Source organism: Pan troglodytes, chromosome 9 (assembly GCF_028858775.2).
Source record: "Pan troglodytes isolate AG18354 chromosome 9, NHGRI_mPanTro3-v2.0_pri, whole genome shotgun sequence".
Classification (NCBI taxonomy): Eukaryota; Metazoa; Chordata; class Mammalia; order Primates; family Hominidae; genus Pan; species Pan troglodytes.
Genome location: NC_072407.2, coordinates 120527839 through 120544629, shown reverse-complemented (window position 1 = coordinate 120544629; position 16791 = coordinate 120527839). Strand labels below are relative to the sequence as shown.

The following is a 16791-nucleotide window of genomic DNA, read 5'->3' as shown; positions in this document are numbered from 1 at the left end:
TCCAAAATGAGTGGCCACAGCCCAGCCCTGCCCTGTATAACCTATGAAATTCATAGACATTCTATCAGGATGATATATTAACATTCTGACCCAAAAGGCAACGTTCTAGCTCTTCACATTACTCATTTGCTCTGCTCTCAAAGTCTCGTGTTAAAAGTCCCAGTAAGCTGCTCTATCATACTTATTTTTTAGGCATGGCTGGTCCAATGAGGTTTTTCCTTTTTAAATAAATAAATGTCCAGCTTAATTAATTACATGTAACAATGGTACCTATAACGGCACCAATACAACACTTGAACCACTGATTCGTATTTTCTAATGAAGTTTTGGGAGAGCAATTATAATGTCCTAATCTTTGAATAGCCCCAATAGGAAAATTTACCCATTTCTATCTAATGTCTTGAGTTCAATACAGTTGCTTCCAACACTGATGGGGTTATGTCACTAACTAACAGGATAGGGAGAGAGAACTGCTCTTTGGAATCATTCAAGGGAGGAAGCTGCAACTTTCTAAGCACTTACAGGGGAGACGGAGACCATATGGGAAGCTAAGGTAGGGCCAGAACAACAAGCAAGTCAAAAAGGGGAATATTAACAATATAAACTGGGTCCTAGTAATGCAAATTAAAAAACTGGAAGAACAGCCAGACGTGGAAGCTCACTCCTGTAATCCCAGCACTTTGGGAAGCCGAGGTGGGCGGATCATCTGAGGTCAGGAGTTAGAGACCAGCCTGGCCAACATGGTGAAACCCCATCTCTACTAAAAATACAAAAAAAAATTAGCTGGGTGTGGCAGTACACGCCTGTAGTCCCAGCTACTTGGGAGGCTGAGGCAGGAGAATCACTTGAACCTGGGAGGCAGAGGCTGCAGTGAGCTGAGATCGCACTGCACTCCAGCCTTGGTGACAGAGCAAGATTCCGTCTCAAAACAACAACAATAAAAACTGGAAGAATGATGAGTTAAAAAATAATGATCCGGGCCAAGCACGGTGACTCGCGCCTGTAATCCTAGCACTTTGGGAGGCCGAGGTGGCTGGATCACAAGGTCAAGAGTTTGAGACCAGCCTGGCCAACATGGTGAAATACCGTCTTTACTAAAAATACAAAAATCAGACAGGCGTGGTGGCGCATGCCCGTAGTCCCAGCTACTCAGGAGGATGAGGCAGGAGAATCGCTTGAACCTGGGAGGCAGAGGTTGCAGTGAACCAACATCACGCCATTGCACTCCAGCCTGGGCAACAAGAGCGAAACTCCGTCTTAAAAAAAAAAAAAAATCCGCCGGGCGCGGTAGCTCACGCCTGTAATCTCAGCACTTTGGGAGGCTGAGGTGGGTGGATCACCTGAGGTCAGGATTTCGACACCAGCCTGACCGATATGGTGAAACCCTGTCTCTACTAAAAATACAAAAATTAGCCAGGCATGGTGGCAGGCGCCTGTAGTCTCAGCTACTGGGGAGGCTGAGACAGGAGAATTGCTTGAACCCGGGAGGCAGAGGTTGCAGTGGGCCGAGATCATGCCACTGCACTCCAGCCTGGGCAACAGAGCAAGACTCCATCTCAGAAAAAAAGGAAAAAAATCCACTGGGCACTGTGGCTCACACTTGTAATCCCAGCACTTTGGGAGGCTGAGGCGGGTAGATCACCTGAGGTCGGGAGTTCGAGACCAGCCTGACCAACATGGAGAAACCCCGTCTCTACCAAATATACAAAAATTAGCCGGGCATGGTGGCACATTCCTGTATTTCCAGCTACTTGGGAGTCTGAGGCAAGAGAATTGTTTGAACCTGGGAGGCGGGGGTTGCGGTGAGCTGACAGCGCGCCATTGCACTCCAGCCTGGGTGAAAAGAGCGAAACTCCATCTCAAAAAAAAAAAAAAAATCCGAAGGAACAGCTCACACTTCTCCATTGCTTTGCCTACCTAACGGACAGAGTTTGCAACAGAATTGGCTCATGATTATTTGTACTAATAAAGGGAGCTGTGACATAAATAACCCTCAAATAATTTCCATTTGTAATAGAATGGATTTTTTTTTTTGTAGTAATTTTGTCTTCTAAATAAAACAATTTCATTCTTTGGGTATAAATCAAGTGACAGCAAGGCCTTAAAAAAACCATGTGTTGGGGTGTTTTGGCAAATCGACTTTATAAGGTTAAAAAAAAACAGGCAACTAAGTGTTTATGAATCTTGCATAATCCACAAGTACTTTTATCTGTATTAACATTCCATTTCTTTACTTTGTCTGATCTACAGAGGAAAACTGAGGTAAAGCGATAAAAGAATTTGACCACGATCATACAATGAATTAGAAAGGGAATTCCTGTAGGAGACATCAGTTTTTTTCTGAGCTTTATCTGACCACAAAAAGCCATGCTACCTGTCTGGCATCCTATACGTGTTCCTACTGTCCTACCACTTTCCCTATATATGTTCTCAACTAAAATGGAGTACCTGTATGTTACAGTAATTTTTCTTGGAGACAAAGGAAACTTGAACAGGGAAGAAGTCATTGGGCTGCCCAGCAATGCTAAACTCCAGGCTGCCACTCTTATTTTTGGCATCAATCACAGGCAGGCACCACTCCAGGGTATTTCGTCGACTGTCATGTCGATACTCCCCATCGATCTCACCGATAACAGGCGCGCCGACACCAGACCTGTTGTGAGAAACATTCTGGTCAAGGTAGCTGTTCAGAGCTAGAACTCCACCACGGAAAACCAACCCCAAATTTGATATATGATCCCCAAATTTTGCCTTCTAGGACTACAATTTCAGGGGAAAAAAAGGCTCCCTAATAACTTCAAGGATCAAACGATGAAGTCCTAGCACCTTGGGCTAAGAGTTTCACTCAATTCCCTCTGTAGATATAGTTAATATGCAAAAATAGGTATTTGGCAGATATGTCTATGGGCTGCTCCAACTTAAGGACTAGATCTGGGGACTGCGACCAACAGATGTGTTAAGATGGCTATGTTTCCAAAAACCCTGCACCAATAGGTTGCTGCCCTATAAATAAGGAATTTTAACATAATGTAGCACTCTTTGTAGGAGACAATGGGGAAACAAGCAGATTGATAATAGTGGGGGAAAACTCTAAACATCAATAGTGGAGATGAATGGAGGCCTTTGAGAGAATTTGTTTTCTTGTTCATTTGTTTTTTGAGACAGAGTCTTGCTCTGTCGCCAGGCTGGAGTACAGTGGCGTGATCTCAGCTCACTGCAATCTCCGCCTCCCCAGTTCAAGCGATTCTCCTGCCTCAGCCTCCCAAGTTGCTGGGACTACAGGCGTGTGCCGCCACGCCCAGCTAATTTTTGTATTTTTAGTAGAGGCGGGGTTTCACCATGCGGGCCAGGATGGTCTCAATCTCCTGACCCCGTGATCCACTTGCCTCGGCCTCCCAAAGTGCTGAGATTACAGGCATGAGCCACCGCACCCGGCCGAGAATTTGTTTTTAAAGATTTCGGAATGTTTCAAACTTATTGAAGTTGACACCAATGGGTTTATTTGATTTACAATCCAGTAAATGGACTTTTATTTGATAAGTGAAAGCACAATTACCCCTGGGGCAAAATGGAAACATGATGGGAGAAACAGATCCGTAGTTGTCCTTAATCTGCAAGAGAAGCAGGGCTAGTTAAGATTTACTCTGCACCCCTACACACGGCTGACAGGCAGTGTCACCTACTCCTACACATTCTAAATTTACCAGCTTTTAATTCACCAGTGACACTCAATGTTTATATTAGGGATAGGGTAAATAAGGGAGACAAAGTAAACTTTAAGGGTGGCATAAGACTATTAACTCTTCCCTATCAATTTCAGGGTCCTGGTTCTTTTATGTTCCTTCTCTGTGCCCTTGCTCTAATTCTGATTCTGATCTCTCCTAATTTGATCAGTTCTAGACAACGGGAGTAAAATGTTGTGTAAGGGTCTCTTCTGGAGACCATTGCAAAACTGAACTAGAATACAGGAAACCACCACAACCACAATTATAGGGTAGACAGGCCTCAAAATTGTGGCATTCTATAAATAGTCTAGTAAACTAAATCTTGACAAACAAAACTCTACCTGTCACCAACGCCCAAGTCCTACAACAGTTCAAGGCAGCCATCTATTGTTCTGAAGCAATAACCATACTGTAGAGGATAAGATGGTTACCCATTAAAGGGGATACTGGTAATAAAGTATATTTTTAAAATTGGAAACAAGAATGACTAAAACCACACCTGATAATGTAAAGGCTTGAATTATCAAAAAGGGAAGAAAACTATGAATTAAATTAGTACTTTTTTTTCTTTTTGAGATGGAATCTCGCTCTGTCACCCAGGCTGGAGTGCAGTGGCGCGATCTCAGCTCACTGCAAGCTCCGCCTCCCGGCTTCACACCATTCTCCTGCCTCAGCCTCCGGAGTAGCTGGAACTACAGGCGCCCGCCACCAGGCCCAGCCAATTTTTTGTATTTTTAGTAGAGACGGGGTTTCACTGTGTTAGCCAGGATGGTCTCCATCTCCTGACCTCGTGATCCGCCCGCCTCGGCCTCCCAAAGTGCTGGGATTACAGGCGTGAGCCACTGCGCCTGGCAAATTAGTACCATTTTCTCTGCAGCAATAACTGAGTGACATAACAGTAAAGATACACTAAGAATACACTTACTGGTGCTCATAATTAAACATTGTGCTTAATCATGAGGGCTGATGGGTAGGTGAAAGGAGCTAGGATTTACTGTGAAGTAATAACTGCATGCTCACTGTAAATGTTACTAAAAAGATAAGGTAGAGACCATTTCCAGCTGATCCTAGATAGTGGGCCATTTAAGTGTACAACAAAAGCTTATTGGAACTCAACTTCTGGGGTTGACAAGACATTTTTGTTATCTTGATTATGGTGGTGGTTTCACAAGTGTAAACATGTCAAGATTATACAATTAAAATATGTGTAGTTTATTGTATATAAATTATGCTCCAAAAGGGCTGTTAGGAAATTTACTGTAACTAATGTAGACATCTTGTTCAACAAGAATCAACAGTTCCCTTGAACACACTCTCATCTTTAGTGAAAGTTTAGAGAGCACGTGAAAATGAAACATTCAGCCCGATAGACTCAATTTCTTTGAAACCTGCAAAATAGAAAGTTTGACTGACAAATGGCTCCTCCTTCTGGAAATCTTCATTACTACACAAACAAGCTGAGGACCAACATCTAAAAACAGCTCCAGGCCAGGTGCAGTGGCTCACGCCTGTAATCCCAGCACTTTGGGAAGCCAAGGCAGGTGGATCATTTTGAGGACAGGAGTTTGAGACCAGCCTGGCCAACATAGTGAAACCCCATCTCTATTAAAAATACAAAAATTAACTGGGCGTGGTGGCACACGCCTGTAATCCCAGCTACTTGGGAGGCTGAGGCATGAGAATCGCTTGAACCTGGGAGGTGGAGGTTGCAGTAAGCCAAGGTTGCACCACTGCACTGCAGCCTGGCTGACAGAGTGAGACTGTCTCAAAAAAATAAAAATAAAAATAGCCAGGTGCGGTGGCTCACGCCCATAATCCCAGCACTTTGGGAGGCCAAGGCGGGCAGATCACCTAAGGTCAGGAGTTTGAGACCAGCCTGGCCAACATGGTGAAACCCCGTCTCTACTAATAATACAAAAATTATCTGGGCATGATGGCACATGCCTGTAATCCCAGTTACTCGGGAGGCTGAGGCAGGAGAATCACTTGAACCTAGATGGTGGAGGTTGCAGTGAGCCGAGATCACATCATTGCACTCCAGCCTGGGCAACAAGAGCGAAACTCAGTCTCCAATAAAAATAAAAAAAATAAATAAATAAAAACAGCTCCAGATCTACAACTGGCTTGTTCAATTTGGTTTTAAAGTCAGTAAAATCCATCCCTTCCAAGTGCTCAATGTATTTCAACAAGTGCATGCAGTAAGCACCACCACAATCAAGTCACAGAGCAATTCTTGGCTGGGTGTGGTGGCTCACGCTTATAATCCCAGCACTTTGGGAGGCCGAGGCGGGCAGATCACTTGAGCTCAGGAGTTTGAGATCAGCCTGCACAACACAGCAAAACCCCGTCCCTACAAATAATACAAAAATTAGCCAAGCGTGGTGGTGTGCGCCTGTAGTCCCAGCTACTCGGGAGGGTGAGGCAGGAGGATAGCCTGAGCCTGGGAGGTGGAGGGTGCAGTGAGCTGAGATCGTGCCAGTGACCTCCAGTGACAGAGTGAGACTCTGTCTCAAAAAAACAATTTCCTTGCTTTACTTATTTATAAATATGAAATGTTTCATAACTTACATGTCAGCCTTGCACAGGGGCCATGCTAATCTTCTCTGTATGGTTCCAATTTTAGTACCTGTGCTGCCAAAGCAAACACAAGTCCTAGAACATTCCTATCATTCCCAAAAGTTCCCTTGTGCCCCTCCGAAGTGAAGTACCTTCTTCTCTACCTCCTCATTTTTATTCAATAGTATTACCTTTTCCAGAAAGACAAAGAAGTGGAATCACATAACATGCAGCCTTTTGTATCTGGCTTCTTTCACAACTAGCTTTTTAAAGAAGTATCTTTGAATGGACAGTCAGGTCAGGTAGGTGCTGACTCCAAAATGAGTTCCAAAAGACCAGTTCTCTAAGTCCAACGTAGGGGACACAGGGACAGCACTTACGGGAGTGGGATGGTGATAACCACATCATTCAGTTCTAAATTATCTTCTTGTAGCTCATATTCTATGTTGACATCACAGCCATTTCCACTCTCCGAGGGCCAGCAATTAACTGAGGAGAAAGCAAAGCAGTCATACTAGAATATTAGAAAAAGATGGCTGGGTGCAGTGGCTCATGCCTGTAACCCCAGCGCTTTAGAGGACCAAGGTGGTAGGATCGAGGTGGGAGGATTGGTTGAGGCCATGAGTTCAAGACCAGCCTAGGCAACAAAGTGAGACTCCACCTATACCAAAAAAAAAAAAAAAAAAAAAGCCAGGCGTGGTGGCACTTCCCTGTTCTCCTAGCTACTCAGGAGGCTGAGGTGGGAGATCAGCTGAACCCAGGAGTTCAAGGTTGTAATGAGCCATGATCACACCACTGCACTCCAGCCTGGGTGAGAGAGGGAGTTTGTGTCTTTTAAAAAAAGTTAGCTGGATGTGGTGGCATGTGCCTATAGTCCTAGTCCCAGCTACTAAAGAGGCTGAGGCAGGAGGATGGCTTGAGTCCAGGAGTTTGATGCTGCAGTGAGCTATGATTGCCCCACTGCACTCCAGCCTGGGCAACAGAAGAAGACCTTGTCTCTAAAACAATAACAACAACAAAACTACAATGGTTTCAAAATGAAAGCTATTAAAAATGAAAACTAATGATAAAAATATACAAAATGCAGCACCAGGTCCATTTCAAAAGAAAGTCATTTTGTCAGAAAGAACTTTGCTATGGCAATAAAAATAAAAGTGTACCAGCAAGGGCTATTTCTAGTTCTCAATGCAAACTAGCTTAGTGGGACTGGCCAGAGGCACTTACTTGTCAGTGGAATAAAAGATTCCTCTGTGGTTTGTAGTCTCCACTTTAGCACCCCTACGTCACTGTTGACTGGAAATGACTTCTCTGGATTCTTCAGGCCAATTAGAGACTCTGCAGTGAAAAGTTTTTTATCCACATTTGGATGGGTCTAGAATGAGAGGGAAAGGAAAACTCCTGAGGTTCAGACAGACGAGAAACAACCCCTCACTAGGCTTATATGGCCCACAATCTAAACATCCAAAATAGAGTACCTAACAAATTCCAATTCTTTTTCATTTTGAAGAAAGATTTCCCTTCTTCAAAGACTTATTTTAAAATGATTTAAGATACTTAAAAACTAGTAATTAAAAAAAAAAAAAGCTAATTTCAACTCTAAAAGCCATTACAGAACAAGTTTGCACCTGAAAAAGTTAAAAGACTATTAACCAAGTTCTTTCCAAAAATACTTCACAGGGAGCAGGTTCATGGTGGGGCCAGGTTTGCCAAGCAGAAGGCTCCAGTAAGACCCTGATCAGCTGCCTGGGTCAGACAGCAGTTCTGGCCTTAAATAAAGTAGCAGAAAAGGGCAAGCTCTGTGTAAAGTCTAGTTGCAATTTTGCCTAGAGACTTAAAGTTGTTAAAATCCAAGCCAATTAAGATAGTCTTATCTTTTTAAAAGAAATTGCTTTTGGGGAGGCTGAGGTGAGAGGGGCACTGAAGGTCAGGAGTTTGACATCAGCCTGGCCAACATGGCAAAACCCTATCTCTATTAAAAATACAAAAGTTAGCTGCGGCTGGACATGGTGGCGCACGCCTGTAATCCCACCTACTCGAGAGGCTGAGGCAGGAGAATGGCTTGAACCCGGGAGGCAGAGGTTGCGGTGAGCCGAGATCACACCATTGCACTCCAACCTGGGCAAGAAGAGTGAAACTCCGTCTCAAAAAATAATAAATAAATAAATAAATAAATAAATAAATAGCTGGGTGTGGTGGTGCACACCTATAGTCCCAGCTACTATGGAGGCTGAAGAGGAAGCATTGCTTGAGCCTAGGAGGTTAAGGCTGCAGCGAGCCAAGGTTGTGCTGCTGCACTCCAGCCCGCATGACAGAGAGAGACTCTGTGCAAAAACAAAAAACAAAAACAAAAACAAAAACAAAAAAACAAGACAAAAACAAAAAAAACCCAGAAGGGCTGGGCATGGTGGCTCATGACTACAATCCCAACACTTTGGGGATGATGAGGTGGGCGAATCATGAGGTCAAGAGTTCGAGACCAGCTTGGCCAACATGGTGAAACCCCATCTTTACTAAAAATAAAAAAAATTAGCTGGGCATGGTGGCAGGTGCCTGTAATCCCAGCTACTCAGCAGGCTGAGGCAGGAGAACTGCTTCAACTGGGGAGGCGGAAGTTGCAGTGAACCAAGATCGTACCACAGCACTCCAGCTTGGGCAACAGAGAGAGACTCCATCTCAGGAAAACAAAACAAAACAAAACAAAACAGAAATCACTTTTGGATAGCACTTTACAAGCCAGCAAAAATGTCAAATAATATAAGCACTGCTTCCAAAAGACAATTCTGTGCTGACTACGGTGGGGAAAGTAGACAAAAACACTCTTCCGTAAAAAGGCTTTGTTCTTGTGACGCGATGTCAGCTAAATGAAATGAAATTACAAGAACACCTGTAACATAAAGCAGGGCTTATATATATCTATCCAATAGTTGGAACACACACACTTATATTGAAAGGATTTTATGTACTTTTCAAATACACCATTAGATACTGCCCTTCAGTTAACAAAACAAGCACTGGTAGTTTAATAGCAGAATGAGTAAATTTCGCATTGTGCCACCACGCCTGGCTAATTTTTTAAGTTTTTGTAGAGATAGAGTCTTGTTGCTCAGCCCTCATTGCTCAGGCTGTTCTTGAACTCCTGGGCTCAAGCGATCCTTCAGCCTCAGCCTCTCAGAGTGCTGGTATTATAGGCGTGAGCCACCACGCTTGGCCTAAAGCCTTTTTTTTAAAAAACTGTATTTCAAGCAAGATCCTAAGTGATTAATTTACTGTTTTCATAACAGCAAAAGACAAACACCTCCTTGTACTTTTTATTGGTGAGTATGAAGTCATTTATTAGATTTCGAAATGACCTTTTATTCAATTCCAATATTTAAAAGCCATCCTTACACAGCTGCTTTACTCACTCTCAGGTAGCTACTGTATGCAATATATTAACTTCTTTCCTATGCGTTTAGAGTGATGCTAGTTATATAACCTAAATAATTTTCTGTGGTTCATATTGGGAACTCTAGTTGAGAAAGACTATAATAGGTAGACAAAGTGTTAATACTCCCTATCAAAAGCTTCTACACACCTGTAGCTGCACCCCTTTCTTATCTTCATTTTCCACATGAAGACGAATTCGGCCATACTTGTCATCTGAGATCCTAAGCATGATCATGCCATGCAACTCCATATTCTGTAATCCTCCGTCTCGTCCACAGGTTAATGTTATCTTTTCTTCAATCTTCATATGTACACTATAAAGAGAAAGTAATACATTTGTTCAGAAAGGTAGAAACCAATGGCCGGGCGTGGTGGCTCATGCCTATAACCCCAGCACTTTGGGAGGCCAAGGCGGGCAGATCACCTGAGGTGGGGAGTTCGAGACCAGCCTGACCAACATGGAGAAACCCCGTCTCTACTAAAAATACAAAATTAGCCAGGCGTGGTGGTGCATGCCTGTAGTCCCAGCTACTTGGGAGGCTGAGGCAGGAGAATCGCTTGAACCACGAGGCAGAGGCTGTGGTGAGCCGAGATTGTCCCACTGCACTCCAGCCTGGGCAACAAGAGTGAAACTCTGTCTCAAAAAATAAAAAAGAAAAGAAAAAAGAAAGGTAGAAATCAGAACTCCCTTTCTCCAAGGTCTAATGATTAGCCATCAACAACGTTTTTTTAAAGGTGCTACTGCTATAGCTATCAACATTTAAAAGGCGATACCCTTTGATACAGCAATTCTTCAACAGACTCTATCCTACAGATAAATTCTCACCTGTGCAAAACAATCTGCTAAGTTATTCACTGAAGAATTGTTTGTAATGGCAAAAGTTTAGAAACAAATGTCTGCCAATAGGGGGCTGCTCAAATAAAGGCATATTCACGGGCGTGGTGGCTCACGCCTGTAATCCCAGCACTTTGGGAGGCCAAGGCGGGTAGATCACGAGGTCAGAAGATCGAGACCATCCTGGCTAACATGGTGAAACCCCACCTCTACTAAAAATACAAAAACAAAATTAGCCGGGTGTGGTGACGGGCGCCTACTCAGGAGGCTGAGGTGGGAGAATGACGTGAACTCAGGAGGCGGAGCTTGCAGTGAGCCGAGATGGTGCCACTGCACTCCAGCCTGGGCAACAGAGTGAGACTGTCTCAAAAAAAATAAAAAATAAAAAATAAAGGCATATCCACCCGAATGAATAGTAGGCAATGGTGAGAAAACAAACAATTGAAAAAACTTTCTATTTGTAAGTATTTTCAAGCTTAAAAAAATTAAAATTATACAAGGAAGACATATATACCCTTTTCCAGATTCACCTATTGTTAACATTTACCTCATTTGTTTTATAATTTGCACTTGTGTTTCTCTCTCTCTAAACATTATATATGTATGTTATACATTTGATTTTTTTTCCCTGAACCATTAAGAAGCAGATTATATACAACACGGCACTTTACCCCTAAATACTTCAGTGCTTATTTTATAAGATTAGGGATATTCTCTTATATAATCAATCACAGTACCATTATTAACTTCACAAATTTACACTGATAGTTTTTTTAGCTTTTTGTTGTTGTTGTTGTTGTTTTGAGATGGAGTTTCACTCTTCTTGCCCAGGCTGGAGTGCAATGGCGTGATCTCGGCTCACTGCAACCTCTGCCTCCCGGGTTCAAGTGATTCTCCTGTCTCAGCCTCCTGCGTAGCTGGGATTTCAGGCACCTGCCACCACGCCCGGTTCATTTCTGTATTTTTACTAGAGTCAGAGTTTTACCATGCTGGCCAGGCTGGTCTTGAACTCCTGACCTCAGGTGATCTGCCTGCCTCAGCCTCCCGAAGTGTTGGGATTACAGGCGTGAGCCACCGCACCCAGCCTGTTGTTGTTGTTTAAGAGACAGATCTTGCTATGTTGCCCAGGCTGGAGTGCAGTGGCTATTCAGACACACAATCACAGTTCACTATAACCTTGAACTCCTGGTCTCAAGTGATCCTCCTGCCTCAGCCTCCTGAGTAGCAAGGACTACAGCCATGTGCCATCATGCCAGGCTAACAATGATACAATAATTGTATCCGATCTATCAACCATATGTCAATTTCGTCAGTTGACCTAATAATATTTTTAATAGTAGTTGTGATATTATGATATACATACATACCGGTTTTCATCCATGGTTCCTGGCTCATAACTCCCATATCCCTTATTATACATAATGTTGGGGCACTTTAGGCCTCAGGAGCAGCCCTTAGAAAAAAGAATCTCTCTTTGACCTTCTACTGCCCTCCTTTCACCAGCCCAAGGCAGGATCTCCAAAAGGGGTCCTGCACCATATCCTGGAGGAAGATTAATGCTGCACAGAGAGGCCAAGAATTTGGACAGGCCTTGCTGTGTTTCCCCACTCAGCCTATCAGTATTAGGTCATACCCTTTGCCCAGTCACATTTCTGCATGCCTGTCAATCATGCCTATCCAATGAAGTCTCCATAAAAGGCTCAAGAGGACAGGATCTGGGAAGCTTCTGGACAGCTGAACACATGGAGGCTTACAGGAAGATGAACAAGGTCTCATCTATTTTCCAGGAGGGTGGTGTACCCCAGCTCCCTGGGGACAGAAGCTCCTGCGCTCAAGACCCTCCCAGACCTTGCCCTATGTATCTCTTCATCTGGCTGCTTATTTGCATCCTTTAAAATGTCCTCTGTAACAAACTGATAAATGTCAAGTAAGTTTCCCTGAGTTCTGTGAGGTACTCTAGCAGATTAATTGAACCCCCCAGAGGGGGTCGTGGGAGGCCAAACTTGAGGTCAGTAAGAAGTTCTGAAAGTCTGGACTTATAACTGGTGGGAAGGAAGAATCAGTCTTGGGGGACTGAACTCTCAACCTGTAGAATCTGAGGCTATTCCCAGGTAGATAGCATCAGAATTGAATTGAATTGGAGGACACCAGCTAGGTGTGACCGCTTGATGTGTGTGGAAAAATCTAAACACACTTGATCACAGAAGTCTTCTGTGTTCATTGTTGCTGTTGAATGAGAAAATAGAAAAAACAAACAGTTTGAGTTGTTTTTTCTACACTACATTAGTAGAGGATCCAGTCTAGGGTAAGGTATTGCGCATTTAGATGTCATATCTCTGCAGTTTCAAATAAGGAGATTCTTATCTCCAAAATAATTAAATGAAAAATGCAATTGGAAGATGTGTCTAGTTTTACTGCTTTGCATAAAAGGGGGAAAAATAGACACACTGTATACATGTTTTTTATTCATCTGTATATCACAGACCATCCCCCTTAGAAGGATACACAAAAAACTCTGTTAATACTAGTTGTCTCCAAAATGAGAAACTGGCATGGCTGAGTGAGAGGAAGACTTCTGACTGTTAACAACTTTTGAATTTTGTACTATATGAATGTATAATCCAATTTTTAAAAGATTAAAAACTGCTGCTGCTAGAGGCAAGTATTAAGTACAATCTATTCATATTCAGTAATAGATATATGTTTGGCTGGATGAACTACAGAGGCTACAAAAAATATTTTGTTATCCTACCATGTTCTTTGTTCCAACCTCTTAGGTCTTCCTAGAAACAAAGGCATCAGGGTCAAGACCATAAAGGAGTGCATCTTAAGACAATGCATGGTACCATTTTACCTTCACAAAAGTTTGCTCTGTGCTCAAGAGGCAATTTATCATTTAGAAAAAAAGAGTGTCTCAAATTCTCTTTAATATGTGATGATCTCCAACATTTTTTTTTTTTTTTTTTTTTTTGGAGATAGAGTCTCACTCTGTCGCCCAGGCTGGAGTGCAGTGGCACCATCTTGGCTCACTGCAACCTCTGCTTCCCAGGTTCAAGCAATTCTCCTGCCTCAGCCTCCTGAGTAGCTGGGACTACAGGTGTGTGCCACCACGCCCATCTAATTTTTTGTATTTTAGTGGAGAAGGGGTTAATTTTTTGTATTTTAGTGGAGATGGAGTTTCACCATGTTGCCCAGGGTGGTCTTGAACTCCTGAGCTCAGGCAATCCGCCCACCTCAGCCTCCCAAAGTGCTAAGATTACAGGTGTGGGCCACTGCACTCAGGAATATCTTTTTAAAAGTGTGAAGCCTCTGTCTCACTCAAAGCAACCACTAGGAAGAGCACAGCGGCTTTAGTGAATCAAGAAATTTATCCCAATGTAACCCTGTTCATTTCATACAGAACAGGGCATATAAAGAGTAAATACTTGGCTGGGCACGGTGGCTCACGCCTATAATCCAAGCACTTTTGGGAGGCAGAGGCAGGCAGATCACTTGAGGTCAGGAGTTCGAGACCCACCTGGCCAACACGGCAAAACTCTGTCTCTACTAAAAATAAGAAAATTAGCCGGGTGCGATGGCATGCGCCTGTAATCCCAGCCACTTGGGAGGCTGAGGCAGGAGAATTGCTTGACCCCGGGAGGTGGAGGTTGCAAGATCGTGCCATTGTACTCCAGTCTGGGAGACAGAGCAAGACTCTGTCAAGAAAGAAAGAAAGGAAGAAAGAAAGGAAAGAAGAAAGAAAAAGAGTAAATACTCCTCTTTTATGCACACCTGATAAAGGTATCCTCCTGGTATTATCTTTCACTTGACCTCAAAACCATCAGCAACAGTAGAAGGTCTGGCTTCAAGACGAGAAATCTGAGTCACGAATATGTGAACTTGATAACTACCACTTAAAAATGTCACCAACCAGTACCACAGCCCTGAGATAAGAGATGAATCAAAATATTCCATACTGGCTTCAAATATTTAAACTGCAAAAGATGGCTGGGCATGGTGGCTGATGCCTGTAATCCCAGTACTTTGTGAGGCCGAGGCAGGCAGATTGCTTGAGTCCAGGAGTTCGAGACCAGCCTGGGCAACAAGGCAAAACCCCATCTCTACCAAAATACAGAAATTAGCCCGGCGTGGTGGTGCATGCCTGTAGTCCCAGCTACTTGGGAGGCTGAGGTGGGAGAATCACTTGAACCTGGGAGGCAGAGGTTGCAACAAGCTGAGATTGCACCACTGTACTCCAGCCTGGGTGACAGAGTGAAACCCCATCTCAAAAAAATAAATAAATAAAATAAAAATGCAAAATATATTAATTTGCTATTAAAGATATCTACAAGTTTTGGATTAAAGATTGGTTCTACTTAGAGTTTAATTAGAAAAAGTCATGCCAAAATACAGTGTGGGGTCACCATAGCTCTATTCCCCTAATTCAAGTGCATTCTAAGAGATAAGCTACATACCAGGTGTGACTACAAGTAACTTTAATTTAGCTGTAAAAGGAAAGTTCTAAACTTCATAGAAAATAGGTGGCTGAGGGCCCCCAATCATGGTTTAAGGAAAAAGGAAAAGGTCAGGTGCAGCAACGCATGCCTGTATCCCAGTTACATGGGAGGCTGAGGCAGGAAGATTAACTGAGCTCAGGAGTTGGAGGCCAGCCTAGAAAACATAGTAAGACCCTGTCTCAAAAAAATAAAACAAAACAACAGCCGGGCGTGGTGGCTCACGCCTGTAATCCCAGCACTTCGGGAGGCTGAGACAGGCGGATCACAAGGTCAGGAGATCGAGACCATTCTGGCTAACACGGCGAAACCCCATCTCTACTAAAAATACAAAAAAATTAGCCGGGCGTAGGGGCGGGCGCCTGTGGTCCCAGCTACTCGGGAGGCTGAGGCAGGAGAATGGCGTGAACCTGGGAGGGAGAGCTTGCAGCGAGCCGAGATCACACCACTGTACTCCAGCCTGGGTGACAGAGTGAGACTCCGTCTCAAAAAAAAAATAAGTAAATAAAAGAAAACAAAACCAAAAACGATCTTATGTTAATATGTAGAATCTGCTCTGAATAAATCTTTTAAATCAGGAACGATTAAAAGACAGAGAAAGAATTTATAGCACACTGAAATAAGATTTTTAAAAAATTATGTGGACTGTATTCAAAGCTTGAATTCTTACTCAAAGTTCCTACTTACCTTTCCATATTAATGGGTGGAGCATGCATTTTGGTTGCTTCAGAAGTACGCTTGCCCATACTAGAGGACATGATGGTTTCACCTTCAGATTTTAATTTGTCCACAAAGTTATCTACTTCCTTTCCTTTGGCTCCAAGTTTTAAAGCCTTGCTGGGGCCTGAAGGCCTAAGTGGAAGAATTTGAAATTCATTACCCAAAGGTTTATTTTTACAAGCACACATGATCTGATGAAAATTTTGTATCTCCCATCCAGAGAAATACACCTGTGCACAAAATTTTGTATATAATTTTGGGTAATTCACAGATTTCCCCTAAAATCAATCACTGAACATCAAGATTAAAAATCTACATTCCATAAAGCATTAAATAGCCCTTTCCTCCCCATGATAAGGCAACTCTCATAGGAAACTGAGGTCATGACATAATTTATAACTCTCTTTTATACAAAAGGAAAAACACCATATTCAGATTTCTTCTTTATCCTCATATTTTATGTGGCCAAATGTAACATCATATCTTACTTCATCAAGTCCTTCTTTATTTACAGCTTTCCAAGAAATCAGATTATGACTTCAAAGATAGACACATATACACCCTTCACCTGGTATTCTAAAGTACACTGGATTATACCTGGCTGGTGCAGGTGCCACTTTTGGTTTATCAGTTTCAATGATGGTCTCTGTGATCATGGCAGCTGTGCTGCCTCCAGATACTGCAGAGCTGCCAAATCCGCCAAATCCTGGTGCTTTTTTGCCCTGTCTCTCTGCATCTCTTCGGGCCTGTTGTAATTCCTTTGCTTTACGACGCATCTCAGCCTTAGCTTCACGTTCTTGAGTCTACAGAAAAAGACATACATTAATGTAGCTTTTTTGGGGGGGGGGTTTTTTGAGACAGGGTCTCACTCTGTGACCCAGGCTGGAGTGCAAGTGGCACGATCACAGCTCACTGCAGCCTCAACTTCCTGGGCTCAAGTGATCCTCCCATCTCAGCCTCCCAAGTAGCTGGGACCCACATGCACGTGCTACCATGCTTGGCTAATTTTTTTTTTACTTTTTATAGAGACAGGGTC

The 16791-nt window shown here is 43.2% G+C and overlaps 1 protein-coding gene and 1 non-coding gene across 2 annotated transcripts in view; both read right to left on the bottom strand.

Annotated features, from left to right (window-relative positions):
• The window catches only part of ARCN1 (archain 1), a 30535-nt gene that overhangs the window by 2552 nt on the left and 11192 nt on the right, over positions 1-16791 (bottom strand). The window contains exons 4-9 of the mRNA XM_508795.7: positions 16353-16558; positions 15723-15887; positions 9856-10021; positions 7506-7653; positions 6662-6770; positions 2449-2653 (exon numbers count right to left, since the gene is read on the bottom strand). Coding sequence (XP_508795.2) covers positions 2449-2653; positions 6662-6770; positions 7506-7653; positions 9856-10021; positions 15723-15887; positions 16353-16558 — 999 coding nt within the window. The remainder of the gene's footprint in view (positions 1-2448; positions 2654-6661; positions 6771-7505; positions 7654-9855; positions 10022-15722; positions 15888-16352; positions 16559-16791) is intronic.
• On the bottom strand, positions 6267-6372 carry LOC112204827 (U6 spliceosomal RNA). Its single transcript, XR_002938585.1, has one exon. It is a non-coding gene; the product is annotated as a U6 spliceosomal RNA (small nuclear RNA).